The 21,823-nt window shown below is 47.2% G+C and overlaps 1 protein-coding gene across 1 annotated transcript in view; it reads left to right on the forward strand.

The window, feature by feature from the left end:
• dmgdh (dimethylglycine dehydrogenase) overlaps window positions 1-21,557 on the forward strand; it is a 29,713-nt gene extending 8,156 nt beyond the window's left edge. The window contains exons 6-17 of the mRNA XM_029650074.2: window positions 10,240-10,334; window positions 10,470-10,623; window positions 10,723-10,921; window positions 11,111-11,280; window positions 13,534-13,687; window positions 15,959-16,124; window positions 16,747-16,877; window positions 18,667-18,884; window positions 18,968-19,125; window positions 19,188-19,247; window positions 19,475-19,609; window positions 19,964-21,557. Of these exons, the coding sequence (XP_029505934.2) occupies window positions 10,240-10,334; window positions 10,470-10,623; window positions 10,723-10,921; window positions 11,111-11,280; window positions 13,534-13,687; window positions 15,959-16,124; window positions 16,747-16,877; window positions 18,667-18,884; window positions 18,968-19,125; window positions 19,188-19,247; window positions 19,475-19,609; window positions 19,964-20,170 (1,847 nt within the window). The 3' untranslated portion in view covers window positions 20,171-21,557. The remainder of the gene's footprint in view (window positions 1-10,239; window positions 10,335-10,469; window positions 10,624-10,722; window positions 10,922-11,110; window positions 11,281-13,533; window positions 13,688-15,958; window positions 16,125-16,746; window positions 16,878-18,666; window positions 18,885-18,967; window positions 19,126-19,187; window positions 19,248-19,474; window positions 19,610-19,963) is intronic.
• Window positions 21,558-21,823: the final 266 nt, after the last annotated feature.

Here is a 21,823-nt window from a genome sequence, read left to right on the forward strand (position 1 = left end):
CTTTGGAATAGGCCCACTGATTTGTGGTTGAGTTTTGGACATTTTGTGAGCTTTGTTCATATTTGTGGGAATAACCCTGGGAGGAGGAGGAGGATCTTTTGTGAAGAGCACTTCCGGAAGCCTCCCACTCTATACATATCATTGGGAAGTTTATATCTTTCATTACAATACAACTCTCTAACCCTCAGGTCAAACTACTCTCTCTCCTTTAGTGGGTGGGTGAGTTGTTTGTGTGTGTGTGGTGGGATTTGGGGGTTCACCCCTCGACATGCAGGGTAGGATACGTGATTTATGCTTGCTGGCGCTATGGTGTGCAGAAATAACTCCACGTGAAAGCAGATCCTGAAGTACCGCTGTAGCATTCCCCACAAACAGTCTCTCATTTGCTCCCTCCCTCTACTCCCACACTAATTCCATTCCATCCCTCCCACCTTCTAAAATAAAATAAAAAATCTAATCTAATCAGTTTATTGGTTGCGTACACATATTTGCAGGCGTTATAGCAGGTGCAGTGAAATGCTTATGTTTCTGCAGTAGCTCCAACAGTGCAGTAGAATGTCTCACAAATACAATACACAAATAACACACAAATTATAGTCCCACACTCACCCTATTCCTTCTCTCCTTCCACTGTCTCAAACTCGCCCCTTTCCTTCCCCCTTGTTTCACTCCCACATTCACCCATTCCATCTCTACCTCCCCTTCTCCAACCCTACCTTCATAATGCTACACCCCATCACTGTTTGGCACCTTGACCAAAGAGAACCCACAGAGTAAGGTAAAGGGTTGTGGTTCTTGGAATGTCACTCCCCCTGAAGAATCGGTTTCAAAAGTTGGCCCTGTGACCTACTAAAGGTGCACAGGACACTGAGACCCCCAGTGAAAGGACAGTGTCTCAATGAGAGAGAGAAACCTTGTTTATCAGAGTCTCTGGCCTTCAGAAACGATTTAGGTTATTACTGGTGCTCATAAATATAAGCGAGGGAGGGAAATTAACTAGTTAGTTAGAGGTGTGGAGGTGGTTGTACTCTGGACATGGCTGAGCCTGTGTCAGACAGCCCCACTTCCAATGAGTCCATTCATTAGAGGTTATTCCTGGGAGGGTCTGTGAATGGCCCTGTGTGTGTCCTCCTACAGGGAGCTTGTAAACATGTGTGCTGTCTACTCTGACTCCTTCAGAAGCTCTGCCCTGGCCCAACTAGCTGTATTCTGCAGAATTGGTGCAAGGCAACCTTTAAAAGTAGAGTACGTACATCCCTCTGAGCTGGAAAATGTCAACAACACTGATGTTCAAATCAGCCAAACTGCCCAATTTGAGAGCGAGAAAGCAGAATCTAAAATGAGCGATTATATCAGACCCTACATGTAGTTTAAGTATTTATGTACAGTGCATTCCAAAAGTATTCAGACCCCTTGACTTTTTCCACATTTTGTTACGTTACAGCCTTATTCTAAATGGGTAAAAAAAATATATATATATATAAAATCAACATCAACCTACACACAATACCCCATAATGACAAAGCAAAAACAGCTTTTTAGAAATGTTTGCAAATGTATAAAAAAAAAATCCTTATTTGCATAATTATTCAGACCCTTTGCTATGAGACTCAAAATCGAGCTCCGGTGCATCCTGTTTGATCAACCTTGAGATGTTTCTACAACGTAGACTCCACCTGTGGTAAATTCAATTGATTGTATATGATTTGGAAAGGCACACACCTGTCTATATACCCACAGTTGACAGTGCATGTCAGAGCAAAAACCAAGCCATGAGGTCGAAGGAATTGTCTGTAGAGCTCCGAGACAGGATTGTGTTGAGACACAGAACTAGGGAAGGGTACCAAAAAGAATGTATGGAGCATTGAAGGTCCACAAGAACACAGTGGCCTCCATCATTCTTAAATGGAAGAAGTTTGTAACCACCAAGACTCTTGCTAGAGTTGGCCGCCTGGTCAAACTGCGCAATCGTGGGAGAAGATCCATGGACAGGGAGGTGACCAAGAACCCGATGGTCACTCTGACTGAGCTCCAGAGATCCTCTGTGGAGGTGGGAGAACCTTCCAGAAGGACAACCATCTCTGCAGCACTCCACCAATCAGGCCTTTATGGTAGAGTGGCCGGATGGAAGCCACTCCTCAGTAAAAGGCACATGACCGCCCGCTTGGAGTTTGTCAAAAGGCACCTAAAGACTCTCAGACCATGAGACAAGATTCTCTGGTCTGATGAAACCAACATTGAACTCTTTGGCCTGAATGCCAAGCGTCACGTTTTGAGGAAACCAGGCACCGCTTATCACCTGGCCAATACCATCCCTACGGTGAATCATGGTGGTGGCAGCATCATGCTGTGGGGATGTTTTTAAGCGGCAGGGATTGGGAGACGAATCAGGATCAAGGGAAGGATGGACGGAGAGAGGTCCTTGATAAAAAATCTGCTCCAGATCTCAGATTGGGTTGAATGTTCACCTTCCAACAGGACAACAACCCTAAGGACACAGCCAAGACAATGCAGGAGTCTCAATGTCCTTGAGTGGCCCAGCCAGAATCTGGACTTGAACCCGAGCTAACATCTCTGGAGAGACCTGAAAATGGTTGTGCAGTGATGCTCCCCATCCAACCTGATAGCGCTTGAGAGGATCTGCAGAGAAGAATGGGAGAAACTCCCCAAATACAGGTGTGCCAAGCTTGTAGTGTCATACCCAAGAAGACTCAAGGCTGTAATCGCTGCCAAAGTACAGAGTAAAGGTTCTGAATAATTATTATTTCAGTTAGATTTTTTTTATACATTTGCAAACATTTCTAAAAAACAGTTTTTGCTTTGTCATTATGGGGTATTGTGTGTAGATTGAGGGGGGGGGGGGGTTGAATCCATTTTAGAATAAGGCTGTAACATAACTAAATGTGGTAAATCAAAGGGTATGACTTCTTTTTGAATGCACTGTATTTGAGCCAGTGTCTGGTGTGGAGCAGTTGCAACTCAGCGGATAACCCCAGTTGTTGACTTCTGCCATTCCCCGTCACAACTAGTTCCTGCAGGCCATTACCAGTCTGATCTGTGGGGACAAACAGCTGTGGTGGCAGCAGGGGCCATGGTGTGTGTCTGTGTGTATAGAGAGAGAGAGAGCGCAGTTGACACACGTCGGACTTTCGCCCCACAAATCATTGTTTGTCTGGCTAGGGACCAGTAGCAATAGGTTGCACCTCCGTCACTCAGTCGCCGTATCACATTATTATGAAAGTTCTCTAGCCGCCCTTTATCGGCAGCAACATAGTGGTTGGTGCCCTTGGTAAAGTTGTGATAAGCACAGTCATTCTGGACGAATACTTAACTACTGTTTAGTCTAAATTAAACTATAGTGCCTGGAAATACAATGACTTAGCTGAAGTATTAAAATATTTAGTAGGGAACAACTTTTCCAGCATTATCATATCATCAAATTGACTTTAGACAGATTGCAATGTTATTAGCTAGCAAAGTTTGTCAAATAGCTAGCAATGCTAATGTTAGCTAGCTAAAATCCGGTGACCTCCCCTCAGTTTTAGCTAGCTAAAGTCAATCCCGTGACATCAAAATTACATGCTTTTCCTTTCTTCCTTTTTTGATTTGTCATTGTAATGCACTTTTTGATAAACTCTTTATCAACACTCATTGACAATGTATTTGAGTAGAATGCTGTTGGGAATCAGTCCAAAACTAACGTTCAAAACAAGATTGTGACTAAACATGCAACCCATGAATACTGGTTAGTAGTCAGTTTGCTGTAACAGAGGTTATGCCATAAATAATTTTATGTGTACAGTTTTATGGGTGCCTCTTATTAAAACTATTTGGTGTAGTGTATGCATATATATAAAGTTGTGCAATACTGTAATGACCTGACTACATCATAAAGGAACAATTTCCAGACTGAGGCTTGAGTTTACGAATTGACGGTTTATTAACCCAACTTTACACAGGCTACTGTTTGGCCGTAGCCCACGCCAAATAAATGAAGGATAACCCACAAGCCAACCGTGACCTTCTCTTGTGAAGGCCAGACATAAGAGAGAGAACAAAGGCTAAACCTGGTCTTCACTTCCAATGCTCCATCCCCCTGCCCAACCCCCCTCCACGCCACTCCGCCAACCGCCAGGATGCCCGGCATCAGAACATTCCAGGCATTCCCGTGATTGGCAGGTTGATTGGCATGTCGGACCCCGCAAACACTGGGTACTGGTAAGTACAACACAACCACCTACTAGCCTAACACACAGCTGTCTGTGCGGGACGCTACACAGCCCCCCACCAAAGTCCCTCGTCCCCGTGGGAACAAACAAAGTCTCTGAAGCGACTCGGAGGTCTCCTTTGCTTGCGTGGCCGTGATGGTTCGCAGAGTGCCCCTCTGGGAACCAGGGGATGAAGGCAGGGATATGGGGGACAAGGAAGTGGGAACGGGTAATACAGTCCGTGGCTCTTGGGAACCACGTGGTGACACGGGGGGGAGACAGGGGGAGTGGGCTGTCTGGAGCCTTGTCTGCGGCACCTGGGGGTGGGTGCCTGGAGAATGTCATTGCCAGAGAGGGGAATTGTGGGGTTCCCTGGGGTTTGGGGAGAAGAGGCCCCTCTGAATGGGGCTAACCTGTCCCGGTGCAGTGTCACCTTTCTCCCCCTGGGAGGAAGCTGCACCCGCTAAACAACCTCCCCTACCCTCTCCAGGACGCTGCAGGGTCCCACCCAGTGACTTTCCAACTTAGGGCATCTGCCTTTTTTCCTTAGGGGGTTGTAGACCCAGACCAGCTCCCCAGCAACAAAGTGCCTTCCCCGGGTGTGCACGTCATAGTTCCTCTTCTGCCTCACACCTGCATTCACCAGCTGCTCTCTGGCAAAGGTGTGGGCTGTCTCCAGGCAGTCCTGGAGTCTCCGGGCATACTCCGGCCCCAGGAGAACATGAGGGCTATCCAGGGGCCGACCAAACACCATCTCCGCAGGGGTGAGGATCTCTCTCCCCAGCATGAGGAGGGCAGGCGTGCAGGAGGTGGAGTCTTGGACAGCGGAGCGGCATGCCATGAGGACCATAGGCAGGTGCTTGTCTCACTCACGCTGGTGTTTGGAAGAGACGATGGCCAGCTGCTGCCCAAGCGTTTTGTTGAAGCGCTCCACAAGGCCATCACTTTGAGGATGGAGAGGAGTAGTGCAGGTCTTGTGCATACCCAGCCTTTCACACATGGTGGCGAACACACGGGACTCAACGTTTCTGCCTTGGTCGCTGTGGATGGACTCTGCAGCTCCAAACCTGCTGAACATCCCCGTTGTCAGGGCGTCGATGATGGTCTCTGCCTCCTGGTCAGGCAGAGCATAGGCCTCAGGCCATATTGTGAAATAGTCCATGGCCGTGAGCACCCAGCTGTTTCCACTGTCTGTGGTGGGGAACGGCCCAACTACATCCACTCCCACCCTCTCCATGGGAGCCCCCACTGGGAACTGTTGGAGCTGAGCATGAGAGCGGCCTGGGGGGCCCTTTCTCACTGTGCAGTTGTCACAGCGGCGACAAAAGTCCTCCACATCCCTCTTGTGCTGCCCCCAGTAAAAGCCCTGACTGAGGCGGCGCAGTGATCTTGTGACCCCAAAGTGTCCTGTCCCCACCCCCCCATGAGTACTCTGGAGCACAGCCTCCCGCAATGCTTTTGGGACCACCACCTGCCACCTCTCCTCTCCCGTAGCCGACTCCTTCCATGCGCGCTGTAGCACGCCATCAGCCAGCCGCAGTCTCTCAAACTTTGACCACAACCCTTTGGTCGCGAGTGAGAGCGCTGTCACCTCTTCCCATGGTGGCCTCACCTGCACCTCTACCCACTGTAGCACTGGCTGTAGGTCTGTGTCCTGTCCCTGCTGCTGCCCCCATTCAGCCATATTGACAGTCTGCAGCTCACAGCAGACAGGCCCGCTTGCCCGACACACTGTGGCACAGACCCCCTCCTCTGCATTCAGCTCTCTCTCCCATTCCTCTCTCCGCTCACAGTGGCGGCAGCCGTCTGCAGTACAGGGCCGACGGGACATGGCGTTGGAGTGGCGTGCCCCTGCCCTGTGCACCACTGTGAAGTCATACGGATGAAGCTCCTCCAACCAGAGAGCCACCTGTCCCTCTGGCTCTCTGAACGACATGAGCCACTGGAGAGCAGAGTGGTCAGTCCTTACAGTAAAGGGCTGGCCACCCAGATAGTACTTGAAGTGTTTGACGGAGGCCACAACAGCCAAGAGCCCCCAGCCGGGTGACACAGTAGCGGCGCTCATGTTTGTCAAATGTTTTGCTGAAGTACACCACCACTCTCTCCCCCTCTGGCCTCACCTGGGCCAGCACCCCACCCATGCCCACATTGCTCGTGTCTGTGTCCAGGATAAAGGGCAAGGTGAGGTCAGGGGGGGGCGAGCACGGGGCCTCAATCAGTGCACATTTGAGGGTGTTGAACGCCTCCTCACACTCCACTGTCTAAGTGAAAGCCTTGTCCTTCGGCAGCAGGCGGTTCAGGGGAGCAGCGACGCTTGAGAATCCCCGTACAAACCTCGCTCGCCCCCCCTGTAGTACGAGGCCAGGTCCAGGAAGCTCTTCAGCTGACGCTGGTCGGTGGGGGTGGGCCAGTCTCGGACAGCCCCCAACAAGTCAAACAATGCCCCTGACATGGAGCTGATCCCGTCCTTCCCCACTCTGTGGCCCAAGAAGGACACCTCTCTCCTCCATGAAGTGGCACTTCTCGGGTGGATCTTCAGACCTGCGGCAGCCACCCTCTCCAGCACACGCCGTAGCGCCACCAGGGCTGACTGGAAGGAGCTGCCATGGGCCAGGATGTCATCGAGGTATACCAGACACTGCTGTCGGGATGCCATCCAGCACCCTGTCCATCAAATGCTCAAAAGTAGCTGGAGCGTTGCACAGGACCTTGAACTGCCAGTATCCTCTGTTAGTGGAGAACACGTTTTTAGCTCTGGCCTCTGGGGAGAGGGGCAACTGCCAGTAGCCACTGCGGAGGTCTAGTGAGGAGAACCAGGAGGACCCGCTAACCAGGCCCAGTGACTCATCGATACGTGGTATGGGGTATGAGGCTCGATGAAGTCTCCAAAACAGCCTTGTCTGCCGCCTCCTGGCGTGCCAGCGGGATACGGCGGGGACGCATCTTGATGGGTCGAGCATCACCTGTGTCGATCTCATGCTGCACCAAATGAGTCTGACCCACCTCTTCCTCACTCAGCGCAAAGATGTCTCTGAATTCAAACAGCAACTGCCACAACCGTTCCTGCTGCTCGGGGTCAAGACCAACACAGTCCCTCCCCCATATCTCCCTCACTGCAGACAGTGTCCTCTCCTCTCCCATCTGGGGTAGCTGGGCTGGAGGGGCGCGGCCCGGGCTCACAGAGGGCTGTGTCGTGGAGGTATGGGGGAATGTGACAGGGGGGCTGGGGAAAAGTCACACACAGATGTGGGGGAGGGGGGCAGCCATGAGTCTCTGCTGCTTTAACTGTTGGAGTAAAGGGTTTGTTGGGTTGAGTGAATGTGACATTAGGGGGGGCCATGGTGACTGCTGGCCCTCCCTGGAAGCTCAGTGTGCCCCCATTTAGGTCTAACTGGCAGCCTGTGCTCCTAAGAAAGTCCAACCCCAGGATACAAGGGTCCTGCACAGCTGCCACCCACACAGGATGACACACAGACCTGCCCCCTACTGTCAGTCATTATTCCCTTCTCTTTCATGGGTGCCAGCTCACCTGTGACTGTGCGGAGCTGCACAGTTGTGAGCTCACACTGAGTAGAACCTGGCACAATATCTAGCCTCACCAGGGTTACTGTGGACCCAGTGTCCACCAGGACAGAGCAGGGCACCCCCTCCACAGTGACAGGGACATGACAAAAGTCCCCAACACAGGTCCAGCCCACCACAACAACAGGCTCCATCCGCTTGCCCTCGTCTTCTTCTGGGGCAAGTGGAGCCTTGCTTCCCCGTCTGTGCCAGTGGGCTCCTCCTGAAGAAGATGGTGGTTGGGAAAGAAAGCCAGGGGTCCGCACTACCCGGTCTATGCGGACCCTGAGCCGTTTCCCTGAGCTCTGGGGGACATGGGGCAATCTCGGCGCAGATGGCCTGGCTGGCTACAACCCCAGCAGATCCTGGGACCAAGGCGTGTGTTTCGCGTCGCCTGTAGTGACACAGCACGTATGAGTTCTGTCATTTCAGCAGGCTTTTCCGGCTCCGGACTGCACCCCCACCAAAGCCCCAGCCCACACCAGCTCCCTCTCCAAAGCCATCTCCAAGGCTATCTGCAATGACTCAGGATGAGCCAGCTGGGTCTGTATGCGCAGCTCCGTAGGAGAGAGCGCCTGTATGAACGGGTCCCGTGCTAGCTCGCTCTGCACGGAGGGGGGCATGTGAGCATATGCCCGCCGAGAGAGGCTCTCAATGTCATTAGCTAGCACCGGTAGAGGCTCTCCAGGCTGCCTGCGTCTATTACTCAGTTCGGAGCGCAGCAGCCCGGGCTGTACACACTGTCCATAGCGCCTCCTCAGTGCTCCCACTAAAGCACCATAATTACGTATGTCCTCGGGGCTAATCAATATCAAACAGCCCAGAGCATCATCCGTGAGGCATAAAGCCAACTGCAGTGCCCTTTCTTCATCCGACCACCCTCTAAAATGAGCTAACAGTTCAAACTGAGCATGAAAAGCTCCCAATCCGCCTTACCGGAATACTTCGGTGTCTTAACAGATACGGACGCAGCCTGGAACTGGGCGCCGCCATGTTTGTTTACATCCTGAGCCCCAGATTCCTCGGCGGCGTCACCCCTTCGGTCCGCCCACCATAATCCGCGCGAAGCACAGTCGACGAGGCACTCATGCCCGCTTCAGCCGCCATCACTCTAACGTCCTCCCTCAAGCGGCCTCTGGGCTCCGACGCCCTGGCGATCTCTTCAGCCAGATCCTCCGACGTCCATGCACACGCATCTTCTTGGCCATAATCGTCCCTTACTTCCACCTTCACTTTCGGATTCCCTCGAAGCATTTTCAACCCCGTTCTCACCTACGGTAGCTAGCCACAGAAGTCAGCTAGCTAGCTGGCTAACTTTTATCAATGTTTTTACTTCTGACACCAATGTAATGACCTGACTAGATCATAAAGGAACAATTGTCCAGACAGAGGATTGAGTTTACGAATTGACGGTTTATTTATTAACCCAACTTTAGGGGGGGGGGGGCTTTAAACTTACTCTTGAAAGTTATAATAGTAGAATGCATAAGGTGCAATTTCGAAATTGGGTAGTGCATCATCAGTTCCTCTTGTCATGTTAGAAATATCTCTAAGGTATGCAGTGACTAACTTGTCAGAACTATCCAGATCAACTAGCCCATGTCAGCTAATGTTTTTCCCCCAAAAATTGGCCAAAGATATTGTTGTAATTTTTTTTCGCTCAAATATCACATGAATACACATTAGACATTGCAAAACGTATAGAACGTTTGCTTTAAAACTGCAACATTTTCTTTGCACCCAATGACAATGTTTACAATTGCAGGAAATAAGCAAAGTTAAGAAGTTTGGGAACCCCTGTCCTAAGATGTGGAGCCCTTAAAATTCGGAATTAGAATAAAGATAAAACATTTGGAGTAATTTAATAGGATCTCTATGTTGGAGCCATATTCAGACGGCTAACTCTGTTAGTGTAATATAGCAGGTCTCAATCTGAAATGGCATCCTATTCTCCATATAGTGCATTACTTTTGGCCAGTGACCCATGGTTCTTGCCTAAACTAGTGGACTACACAGGGTACAATTTTGAATACAGCCCATATCTGAGTGGCATAGAGTACACCATAGTACTGTAGTAAGTCATGCTCTCACTCTTCTTAGCTGCCAGCTTATACATTCTGTATATGGGATTCTAATATGCTCAAGACATCCCTTTGACACACGCACGCCTCCATTTATGTCAATATCTTTTTACAATCCTCTGTGGGACCCAGTTGGCTTTACAGTGTTTTGGTCTCAAGAAGTGAAGGCTGGTTGGTAGAGGGCAGAGAGTGTAAGTGTGTGTGAGACTATTCCTAACCTTGTTTTCCTTTCCTTATGGTGGAGACTGGAGCGGTTCAGGGATGGCTGTTTACACGTTGGTGGTGTCTTTCTCCCTACTGTCTGTGTTAACTGCTTCCTGGTCTCATCAAAACTCATCAATTTCCTGTGTAGACCATGAACTCATTACTAATCTTTGATTGGTCAAAAGGTTTCTGGGCTCGGGAAGTTGGCCAGCAGATTGGCTTTGACCACCCCACTATCCCTGTCCATCACCAGTATGTTGTCACGGCAACGGTGCCTGAGGTACTAATTGAATCACATCTTAATGTCTTACTGTCTTAACTATCCTTCATTGTGCATATTTTACAGTAAATGTGTTGTGATGTTTAACAGCGTTTGATTTGATGTTTAATAAAGTTTGTGTTTTGTTGTGTCTAGGTAAAGGCACTAAAGGCAGAGCTGCCAGTGATCAGGGACTTGGAGGGTTCCTACTACCTCAGACAGGAGAGAGATGGACTGCTGTTTGGACCCTATGAGAAAGAGGAGAAGATGGTGCTGCAGGACTCCTGGGTTAGAGATGGAGTACCACCAGGTCTGTCTGCTGATCTCTCTATCGCTCTCTCACCCTCTCTCTCGCCCTCGCTCTCTATGCCTTAACCTCAGTTGTAATCTCTCTGTGTGTGTTGAACAGGTTTTGGTAAGGAGTTGTTTGAGTCAGACCTGGACCGTATCATGCACCACGTAGAGATGGCCATGGAGATGGTGCCTGTGCTGAAGAATGCTGACATCATCAACATTGTATCTGGACCAATCACCTACACCCCTGACCTCCTTCCTATGGTCGGACCGCACCAGGGAGCACGTAACTACTGGACCGCTATCGGCTTTGGGTAAACGGGAGTGTTTGTGTGTGTGATGGGTTCGGGTGGATGCTGAAATCAATATGACTGGATGGTGTAGTGTGAAAGTTCGAAGCATCTTCCCTATTGTGGGAACTATAAAAGCCTTGTTATGTTTGATTGACAGGGAGTAGGAGTTTGTAGCTTAAAGGCATACCTCAGGGTCTGTTTGTGTCCCAGGTATGGAGTGATCCACGCCGGTGGCATTGGGAAGTTCCTCAGTGATTGGATCGTGACAGGGGAACCCCCCTATGACCTCATTGAGTGTGACCCCAACCGGTATGGAAAATGGACCACTGTACCCTACTTGTGTGCCAAAGCCAGAGAGTCCTATGGATTCAACAACATGGGTGAGTAGTCACTACCAATGTTCCCTCAAATGTTTTTCATCACTGAGCAAATTTTCAGGTCTGCTATGCACAAACTTCAAGGTTGTGAAAATCCTGTGCAACTTTGTGTGTTTATTGTAAACACTGAGGCTGTACCCGCTATAAGTTGTATCAAAAGCCACTTTAAACAATGCCTCTTAATATAATGTTTACATACCCTACATTACTAATCTCATATGTATATGCCATCTACTGCATCTTGCCATCTTTATGTATTACATGTATCAATAGCCACTTTAAACAATGCCTCTTAATATAATGTTTACATACCCTACATTACTCATCTCATATGTATATACTGTACTCGATACCATCTACTGCATCTTGCCTATGCCGTTCTGTAGCATCACTCATTCACATCTTTATGTACATATTCTTTATCCCTTTACACTTGTGTGTATAAGGTAGCAGTTGTGGAATTGTTAGGTTAGATTACTCGTTGGTTACTACAGATTTGTCGGAACTAGAAGCACAAGCATTTCGCTACACTCGCATTAACATCTGCTAACCATGTGTATGTGACAAATAACATTTGATTTGATTTGAAGTTAAGTGGTCAAGTATGCTACTATGGCTATTTAATCATAATGTAGGCCTATGAGAGTAGTCTACCATCAAAAGCAATGGAGAAAATGCATCCCATAATATTTTAACATGGACATAGCTGTTCTATCATTCAGTCTACAGTAGCAGTTAATGTAGGCCTAGATTCCATGAGACTTTTGAAAAAAACATGCAGGTCTTGACATTAACCTGTTTATCCACTTGTCCTTCAGACAAGGTGACTGACCATGTTATAGTGGTGTTTGATGCAAGAAACCACTTTACAAAATAAAATGCATCATTATTCCCACACCATTATTACAGAGAATCAGACAAATTATGCTACATTCTACCTACTTAGCTTATGCAAATCCGTCTCAAAATACAACACATTACATTTACATTACATTTAAGTCATTTAGCAGACGCTCTTATCCAGAGCGACTTACAAATTGGTGCATTCACCTTATGACCTCCAGTGGAACAGTAGTGCATCTAAATCTTTTCAGGGGGAAGAGGGATTACTTTATCCTATCCTAGGTATTCCTTAAAGAGGTGGGGTTTCAGGTGTCTCCGGAAGGTGGTGATTGACTCCGCTGTCCTTCGTGAGGGAGTTTGTTCCACCATTGGGGGCCAGAGCAGCGAACAGTTTTGACTGGGCTGAGCGGGAACTGTACTTCCTCAGTGGTGCAGGCCAGATTGAACGCAGTGCCCTTGTTTGGGTGTAGGGCCTGATCAGAGCCTGGAGGTACTGAGGTGCCGTTCCCCTCACAGTTCCGTAGGCAAGCACCAAAGCGGATAGCCAACTGGAAGCCAGTGGAGGGAGCGGAGGAGCGGGGTGACGTGAGAGAACTTGGGAAGGTTGAACACCAGACGGGCTGCGGCGTTTCTGGATGAGTTGTAGGGGTTTAATGGCACAGGCAGGGAGCCCAGCCAACAGCGAGTTGCAGTAATCCAGACGGGAGATGACAAGTGCCTGGATTTGACCTGCGCCGCTTCCTGTGTGAGGCAGGGTCGTACTCTGCGGATGTTGTAGAGCATGAACCTACAGGAACGGGCCACCGCCTTGATGTTAGTTGAGAACGACAGGGTGTTGTCCAGGATCACGCCAAGCTGTTCTTAGCGCTCTCTCAATGGAGTTGTCAACCGTGATGGCGAGATCATGGAACGGGCAGTCCTTTCCGTCTTGCCGAGGTTCAGCTTGAGGTGGTGATCCGTCATCCACACGGATATGTCAGCCAGACATGCAGAGATGCTCGCCACCTGGTCATCAGAAGGGGGAAAGGAGAAGATTAATTGTGTGTTCTGCATAGCAATGATAGGAGAGACCATGTGAGGTTATGACAGAGCCAAGTGACTTGGTGTATAGCGAGAATAGGAGAGGGCCTAGAACAGAGCCCTCCCTTTAAGACAAAAAAAGCTCTTTACCTGACTCACTTTTCAAAGATTTTGAGCTCTTGTAGGAAACATACACTTGCCCATTGCTGACTGCAAATGATCCATAACTGAGCTAGTAAAGGATATGAACAGATGTACACACGTCACTACCTGTAGCTCTCGCTTTGATCACAAAACAAGCGCATCTACTCACGACCGCTCATGCTGTCAAAACTCTTCTCTCTCTCTTTATCCCCCCCCTTCTGCTCTCCCTCTCCTTCCCCCCTCTCTCAGTGGGCTACCCTAAAGAGGAGCGTTTTGCTGGCCGTCCAACCAACAGGACGAGTGGTGTGTATGAGCTGCTAAAGGGAAAAGCTTCCATGGGGTTCCACGCCGGCTGGGAACAGCCTCACTGGTTCTATAAGCCTGGAGACAATGCCGGTTACAAGTAAGATACCAAACCAGTCAATCAATCAGTACAAATATGACAGTACACTGAGCGTTAACCCAATGAGTCCCACCATAACGCCGGCATGAATTAGGACTTCAAACCCCTTTGAGCTACAGAGTCATACCATTGGATTTGTCTATTTTGTCTGCATCTGCAGATACCAACCATTAGTCTGTGTGATTGACTGGGGTTGAGTTGTTTTTGAGACAAGGGTGGATGCCGAAGGGGCCAGGGCCGGGTCTTATTACAAAAACATCTGTGGAGTCGGAATAGTTTAAGATACGAACTATTAAAAGTTATCTATGAGACTCTCATGAACACACGTGTAACATGCTTTGCTCTGACGCTCACAAGGTACACAAGAGTCGTTAGAAGGTAAGGAGTTCCATTACATAGAAGATCATAGTATTATAGACACCGTGTCCTGGGATTTCCTATCTCACATAGTTGCTGTCACAAACTCAACTCCATGTAATTGTCACTGACTAGTAGGACATTCATTTTCCACAGAGCAAACAATTTCTGTACCTACATTCATATAAATTCATTTTGTATATGGTATATGCTTTGATGGACTTAAAAGAAGAAACAAAAATTGGGCACATGACAGCAGTGTGGTTTCGTCCTGGTGCAGCCGAGAGTGTGTTAGAATGTTCAAGGACTTTCTTTTTTGGGGGGGATGGAAGGGGGGAGGTTAGGATAGGCTGGACAGCTCCCAGTGGAGGAGTGGAGACCACCCCCTGTGAAAATATCAGCCAGCCCCAATGGGTCTTAGAGGTGAGCTCACCGACTGTAACATGGCATTATGTAACAGTTACTCTAGCCAGCACAATAGAACCATTTAGAGAACATCAAAACACATTTATTTACAGGTAATGCCGTGGGAAATAAATCCTGTGTAGCTACTGTTCAATACCCTTATAGACTGATAATATTAGTCTGACTTCATCAGGTGTTGGTCTGAAACCACTTTTGTTTTAAGAGCTGGAGGTGTTTTGGAGATCAAACTTAGGGTTAGGTTCCAGTTGGCCCGTTTAAACGCCGGTTTAAGATTGTTGGCCAACTCAAACCCAGGGTTAGCTTCCACTTGACCACCCACCAGTGATTGACTAGGCTATTTATTGACTCAGAGAATTTAGCACCACCTGTGGGATTTCTTTATGAAATGATGCCCATGGTATATGAAAATAGTTTTCCATATGTAAAACTACACAACCTACTGTATAAGGACTCAGTGATGCAACGTTATGTAAGTACTGGCAGTGAATAGTCTCCTTCCTAACACCATGTCTTTGTATGACTTATTTTATAACAAAGTGTTAAGTCTGGCAACCAACTCTACCCAATAAATACACTAAATATACAAACGTATGGGGACACCTCTTCAACTTAGTGGATTCGGCTATTTCAGCCACACCTGTTGCTGACAGGTGTATAAAATCAAGCACACAGCCATGCAATCTCCATAGCCAAATGGCCTTACTGAAAAGCTCAGTGACTTTCAATTTGGCACCGTCATAGGATGCCACCTTTGCAACAAATCAGTTTTTATCATTTCTGCCCTTCTAGATCTGCTCCGGTCAACTGTAAGTGCTTTTGTTGTGAACTGGAAACGTCTAGGAGTACAAACTTTGTAGGCCACACAAGCTCACAGAACGGGCCCTCTGCGTGCAGAAGCGCATAGCGTGGTAAAATTCTGTCCTCATTTGTTAGAGCGTTGAGCCAGTAACCAAAAGGTTGCTAGATCGAATCCCTAAGCTGACAAGGTAAAAATCTGTCGTTCTGCCCCTGAACAAGGCAGTTAACCCACTGTTCCTAGGTCGTCATTGTAAATAAGAATTTGTCCTTAACTGACTTGCCTAGTTAAATAAAGATTAATAAAAAAAATGACAGCTTTGCACAGTCTATGGCTTGGGTGGCTGGAGACTTTGTCAATTTTTGGGCCTTCCTCTAAGACTGCCTGATATAGTCCCGAATGGCAGGGAGCTCGGTCCCAGTGATGTACTGGGTTGTCCGCACCATCCTCTGTAGCACTTTGCAGTCGAGGGCGGGGCATTTGCTGTACCATGCGGTGATGCAGCCAGTCAAGATGCTCTCGGTGGTGCAGCTCTAACTTTTGAGGATCCAAATCTTTTCAACCTCCTTAAAGGAAAGAGGCACTGCCATGCCCTCTTCACAACTGTGCAGGTCTGTCTCAGCCAATACTTTGCTATTACATTTTAAATTAACCAAGTAACTAACCCACAAGTGTCTGTCTTTACTCCCCAGGCCCAGTTTCAGGCGTACCAACTGGTTCGGTCCGGTGGGGAGGGAGTGTAAGCTGGTGATGGAGAAGGTTGGGGTCGTTGACCTGACACCCTTCGGCAAGTTCATGGTTAAAGGGAAAGATTCTCATAAACTGCTGGACAGACTGTTCGCCAACACTATGCCCAAGGTAAGGTTAACACTACACACAACTACTCACTGTATTACAACTATTCTGTACACAACTCACTGTATTACAACTATTCTGTACACAACTCACTGTATTACAACTATTATATACACAACTCACTGTATTACAACTATTCTGTACACAACTCACTGTATTACAACTATTCTGTACACAACTCACTGTATTACAACTATTCTGTACACAACTCACTGTATTACAACTATTCTATACACAACTCACTGTATTACAACTATTCTGTACACAACTCACTGTATTACAACTATTATATACACAACTCACTGTATTACAACTATTCTGTACACAACTCACTGTATTACAACTATTCTGTACACAACTCACTGTATTACAACTATTCTGTACACAACTCACTGTGCTTTTATATCACATCTTACTGTATCTCACCAACGCTAGGCCCAAAACGAGAGGGACTAAATGTATCATTGCATCGCACTAGGCAAAACTCACTGACTCTCATGGACAGCTCATTGCACCACTGTATAAGTCCCTATATAACTCACTATTGCCAACAGGTGGCAGTGATCTGTTTGCTGCTCAGGCAGAGGTTTAGGTTATATTTATGTTTCACTCTCTCCCCTGTCAGGTGGGCCTGACTAACATCAGCCACATGTTGACCCCCACTGGGAGAGTCTACGCTGAGGTCACCATTACCCAGCTCACACCTGGAGAGTTCCTCCTCATCACAGGATCTGGATCAGAGCTGCATGACCTCAGGTAACACAGGCAGACAGACTCTAAGCATCCCAGGCCAGCTAACAAGGTGTAGAGTCTAGCCGTCCCATATAAAAGGATTCAGTAATCCATTATATAACATTATTCTATCCCACTTAGAAACACTGGTAGTTACAGCAGCTGCTACTTTAACGGCCCCTCTCTTTGCTCCAATAGGCAAACAGCACATTAAAAACAAATTAATCTCTATTCTAACTATTCATTCAGCTCTCTGTCTCTCATACACCCTGAGACATCTCAAAGTGCTGTACAGAAACCCAGCATAAAACCCCAAACAGCAAGCAATGCAGGTGTAGAAGCACGGTGGCTAGGAAAAACTCCCTAGAAAGGCCTAAACCTAGGAAGAAACCTAGAGAGGAACCAGGCTATGTGGGGTGGCCCGTCCTCTTCTGGCTGTGCCGGGTGGAGATTATAACAGAACATGGCCAAGATGGTCAAATGTTCATAAATGACCAGTATGGTCAAATAATAATAACAATCACAGGCAGAACAGTTGAAACTGGAGCAGCAGCACGGCCAGGTGGACTGGGGACAGCAAGGAGTCATCATGTCAGGTAGTCCTGAGGCATGATCCTAGGGCTCTTGGCCAGGTCGCAGTTGTAAATGAGAACTTGTTCTCAACTAGCCTACCTGGTTAAATAAAGGTGAAATAGAAAATAAAAAAGGTCCTCAGAGAGAGAAAGAGAGAATTAGAGAGAGCATACTTAAATTCACGCAGGACACTGGATAGGACAGGAGAAGTACTCCAGATATAACAAACTTACCCTAGCCCCCCAACACATAAACTACTGCAGCATAAATACTGGAGGCTGAGACAGGAGGGGTCAGGAGACACTGTGGCCCCATCTGATGACACCCCCGGACAGGGCCAAACAGGAAGGATATAACCCCACCCACTTTGCCAAAGCACAGCCTCCACACCACTAGAGGGATATCTTCAACCACCAACTTACCATCCTGAGACAAGGCCGAGTATAGCCCACAAAGATCTCCGCCACGGCACAACCCAAGGGGGGGCGCCAACCCAGACAGGAAGATCACATCAGTGACTCAACCCACTCAAGTGACGCACCCCTCCTAGGGACAGTATGAAAGAGCTCTAGTAAGCCAGTGACTCAGCCCCTGTAATAGGGTTAGAGGCAGAGAATCCCAGTGGAAAGAGGGGAACCGGCCAGGCAGAGACAGCAAGGGCGGTTCGTTGCTCCAGAGCCTTTCCGTTCACCTTCACACTCCTGGGCCAGACTACACTCAATCATATGACCCACTGAAGAGATGAGTCTTCAGTAAAGACTTAAAGGTTGAGACCGAGTTTGCGTCTCTCACATGGGTAGGCAGACCATTCCATAAAAATGGAGCTCTATAGGAGAAAGCCCTGCCTCCAGCTGTTTGCTTAGAAATTCTAGGGACAATTAGGAGGCCTGCGTCTTGTGACCGTAGCGTACGAGTAGGTATGTACGGCAGGACCAAATCAGAGAGATGGGTAGGAGCAAGCCCATGTAATGCTTTGTAGGTTAGCAGTAAAACCTTGAAATCAGCCCTTGCCTTATACAACACAGTCTGCTGGTGTTGTATATCACCCCTAGTGGTGACCTCCAAGGGCCATGTGGGTGCAGGGTTTTGCTCCAGCCCTGCACTAATATACATGATTCAACTAATCAAAGTTCATATTGAAGACTTTTATTAGCTGAATCAACATTGTGCCAGTGTTTCGTTTCCTTTTGAGTTCCTTGAAGTTATAAATATAACCCCATGGATCCCTCCCTAACCCCAGGTGGATGGAGAAGGAGGTAGCAGAGGGGGCGTATGATGTAGATATTTCCAACGTGACAGAGGACATTGGGGTGTTGGGTGTGGCTGGACCAAAGGCTAGAGATGTTCTACAGAAACTCACTCAGGAGGACATGAGCGATGCAAGCTTTAAGTTCCTCCACTGCAAACCCATTCAACTGGGTGGCATCAACCTCAGAGCTATCAGGATCTCCTACACAGGTGTGTTTGTGGGCTTAAACATTTTTAAGAGTATGTGTGGCATGTGAGTGCATGTACAGCTCAACTAACGGACTGTGGTTCAGGTGAGTTGGGCTGGGAGCTGTACATTCCTCACAAGGACATGGCAGCTGTGTACCAGGCTATCATGGCAGCAGGAGAGGACGAGGGCATCGACAACTTTGGTACCTACGCCATGTCATCACTACGACTGGAGAAAGGCTTCAGAGGCTGGGGTGCAGAGGTACGTACACACACCTTTTTAAGTTGTTTGTGGCTGTTGGACTGATGTTTTTGTCTCATCAGATGAACTGTGACACCAACCCCCTGGAAGCTGGTCTGGACTACTTCATCAAACTCAACAAGGTAGACATTGTTACTAGCTACTGCTGTTTCACCAGTCAACCACTGTGTTCAAATATTGGTGTCATATTCAAACGTGTAGCTTATTTTTAGATGTTATGAAATTGTGGCCTACTACGTCTACTTAACATTTTCTCCTACACTCCTGTATTCCTTTTGGGGTTATTTATTCTACTTATAAATAAAGCACACATACCAACACTCTCAAATCTCTCCCTGTCTGTCTCCAGCATGCTGACTTCATCGGTAAGGCAGCGCTGCAGGAGATAAAAGCTAAAGGTCTGAAGAGGAAGCTGTCATACATCACCATGGAAACGGATGATGTTGACCCCGAGGGCAACGAGACTATCTGGCTCAATGGCAAGGTGAGCTGTGTGTGTGTGTGTACATTGTTTTCCTACCTTATAAAGACCACAGTGTCCTGACAAGTTACCAGAATGTTCTGACAAGGTAAGAAACAATTTCACTGTTAGTCTACACTTGTTGTTTACAAAGCATTTGACAAATAAAATTGATTTGATTTTGTAGTAGTAACAGAGTGTTTTTGTTAAATTAATTTGTTCAAATGCTATTTTAGGCTTAAGGGTTAGGGTTTGGGGTTAAGGTTTGGGGTTAAGGTGTGTGTGTGGGGGGGGGGGGTGTATAGAGGCAACACAACATTAGAAGCTTACACTTCCACCCACCGTTTGCATTCCTGCAACCTTCTCTATCTCTCCTAGGTGGTTGGTAACACTACATCTGGGGCCTACAGCTACACCACCCAGCAGAGCCTGGCGTTTGCCTACCTGCCAGTGGAGCTGTGTTCTGTAGGGCAGAAGGTGGAAGTGGAGATGTTGGGGAGGAAGTACCCTGCCATGGTGGTCCAGGAGCCACTGGTTCTCACAGAACCAACCAGGACCCGGCTGCAGAAGAAGAGCAAGGCATAGACACTGGGGACAGGCAGAGAACCAGATTAGAACTAGGGTACCAGACTTGGGTCGAAAATAGGATGTTTTCTTTCAAATATTTACAGTATGCTCCTGGTGCTAATTTCAACCCAGGTTCGACCAAGGTCCGCAAACGGTAGAGCTGACACCAACCAAGCAACTACACTGTGAAGTGAACTATGCTGGCTGACAAAGTTACTTATGAAAAAGACTGAAATGTGATGAATGGTACTCAAATTACACCCTATTTCCTATTGTGTGCACTGTTTGTAGTGTACTATATAGGGTATCATTTGAGACAGACTGACTGTGAAGTAAAATAAAAAATACTTTCCTGTTTGGTCATCTGGTGAGGAAGAATCAGCTAGAGCAACCTAGAATGTGCATATAAGAGCTTAACTCTAGGTTCCAATGTGGACCTATGGACATATTGGAACGTAGACCTAGACTTGTATTCGTCTCAGTATTCATAGTATTACAGGTCCAATGCAGCCATTTTTTATCTCGATATCAAATCATTTCTTGGTAACAATTAAGTACCCAACTGTGATGGGTTTAAAAATTGTTTTAAAAAATCACCCCTAGGAAAAAGAAAGGAAAAAATGTGCAATTTCTCAAGCAAGAATGTTGTTAGTATAAGACCACTCCCATACAGTCCTAACTGTTATTGGCAGAGAGGTTTGGAACTCTTTCTTATTGGTCTATTAACTAATTTACTGCCTGGTGATTTCAACAGGCAGGCCAAAACTCCATCCCACCAAAAGAGGCTGAAATTTCAGGTGGTCTTTTCAAACAGCTCTTACACTAAAAGGGCATTATCATGTTCACAGTTTTGTTCTAACCTCGTAGTATGGAAATGTATATAAAATACTGAGCCTTTAAAGTCATGATACCTTTGGCTTAAGTCTTGAATCCATCCAACCCTTAGAATGTGGTCATTAAGTACCTATACCTTAACTGCTTAGCAACAGAGCCAATCATTACTCTTAGGTGGCATTTTAATGTCTCAGTATTGCAGTGTTATCTGTTTGAATGGCTTTTTAAATTCCAGGTATTAAGGGTTATTATGGGGTTGAAAAGCAGAGTCTTGGTAGAAGTGTTATTGTAGCTACACTATCACAAGAAGAATGGGCCAAATAGATGCTGCTTTACTTCCTACTGTAGTCTCTACATTATGTGGAAGAGACAATTAACTATGATAATGCTTTGCACAAACTTTAGTCTTGAAAGCAGGGCGGGCATAATTGCAGATAATAATGAATTATGCACAAGGCAGGACAAGCTAAGAGAACTGTTTTTTTAGAGCACAAGCTCTTTTATCTTTTCAGTTATTTTGTCATTGTCTGTACATTTAAACATTGGTTAATTAAATCCAATGCCAAGCTTGGTCCTGTGTTGTGTGTTTTTGTAATGATTCTAGGTATTTCAAACACTAGAATTAATCCCGCTCGCTGAATGGCGCAACATCAATCATATTGGCTATTTGAACTTTGAGTATGACAAGTGTCACTCCACTGTACCACTACACAACAACACAATATCCAGGAGCAACCAACAATAGAAGATTCACAAGAATGGAATGAATGTATTGCATCATACAATTATTTTTTATAAAAAGCAAAAATAAGGTCATTTGTAATGAACAAGTTTTTC

Source organism: Oncorhynchus nerka, linkage group LG4, assembly GCF_034236695.1.
Source record: "Oncorhynchus nerka isolate Pitt River linkage group LG4, Oner_Uvic_2.0, whole genome shotgun sequence".
In the NCBI taxonomy this organism is placed as follows: Eukaryota; Metazoa; Chordata; class Actinopteri; order Salmoniformes; family Salmonidae; genus Oncorhynchus; species Oncorhynchus nerka.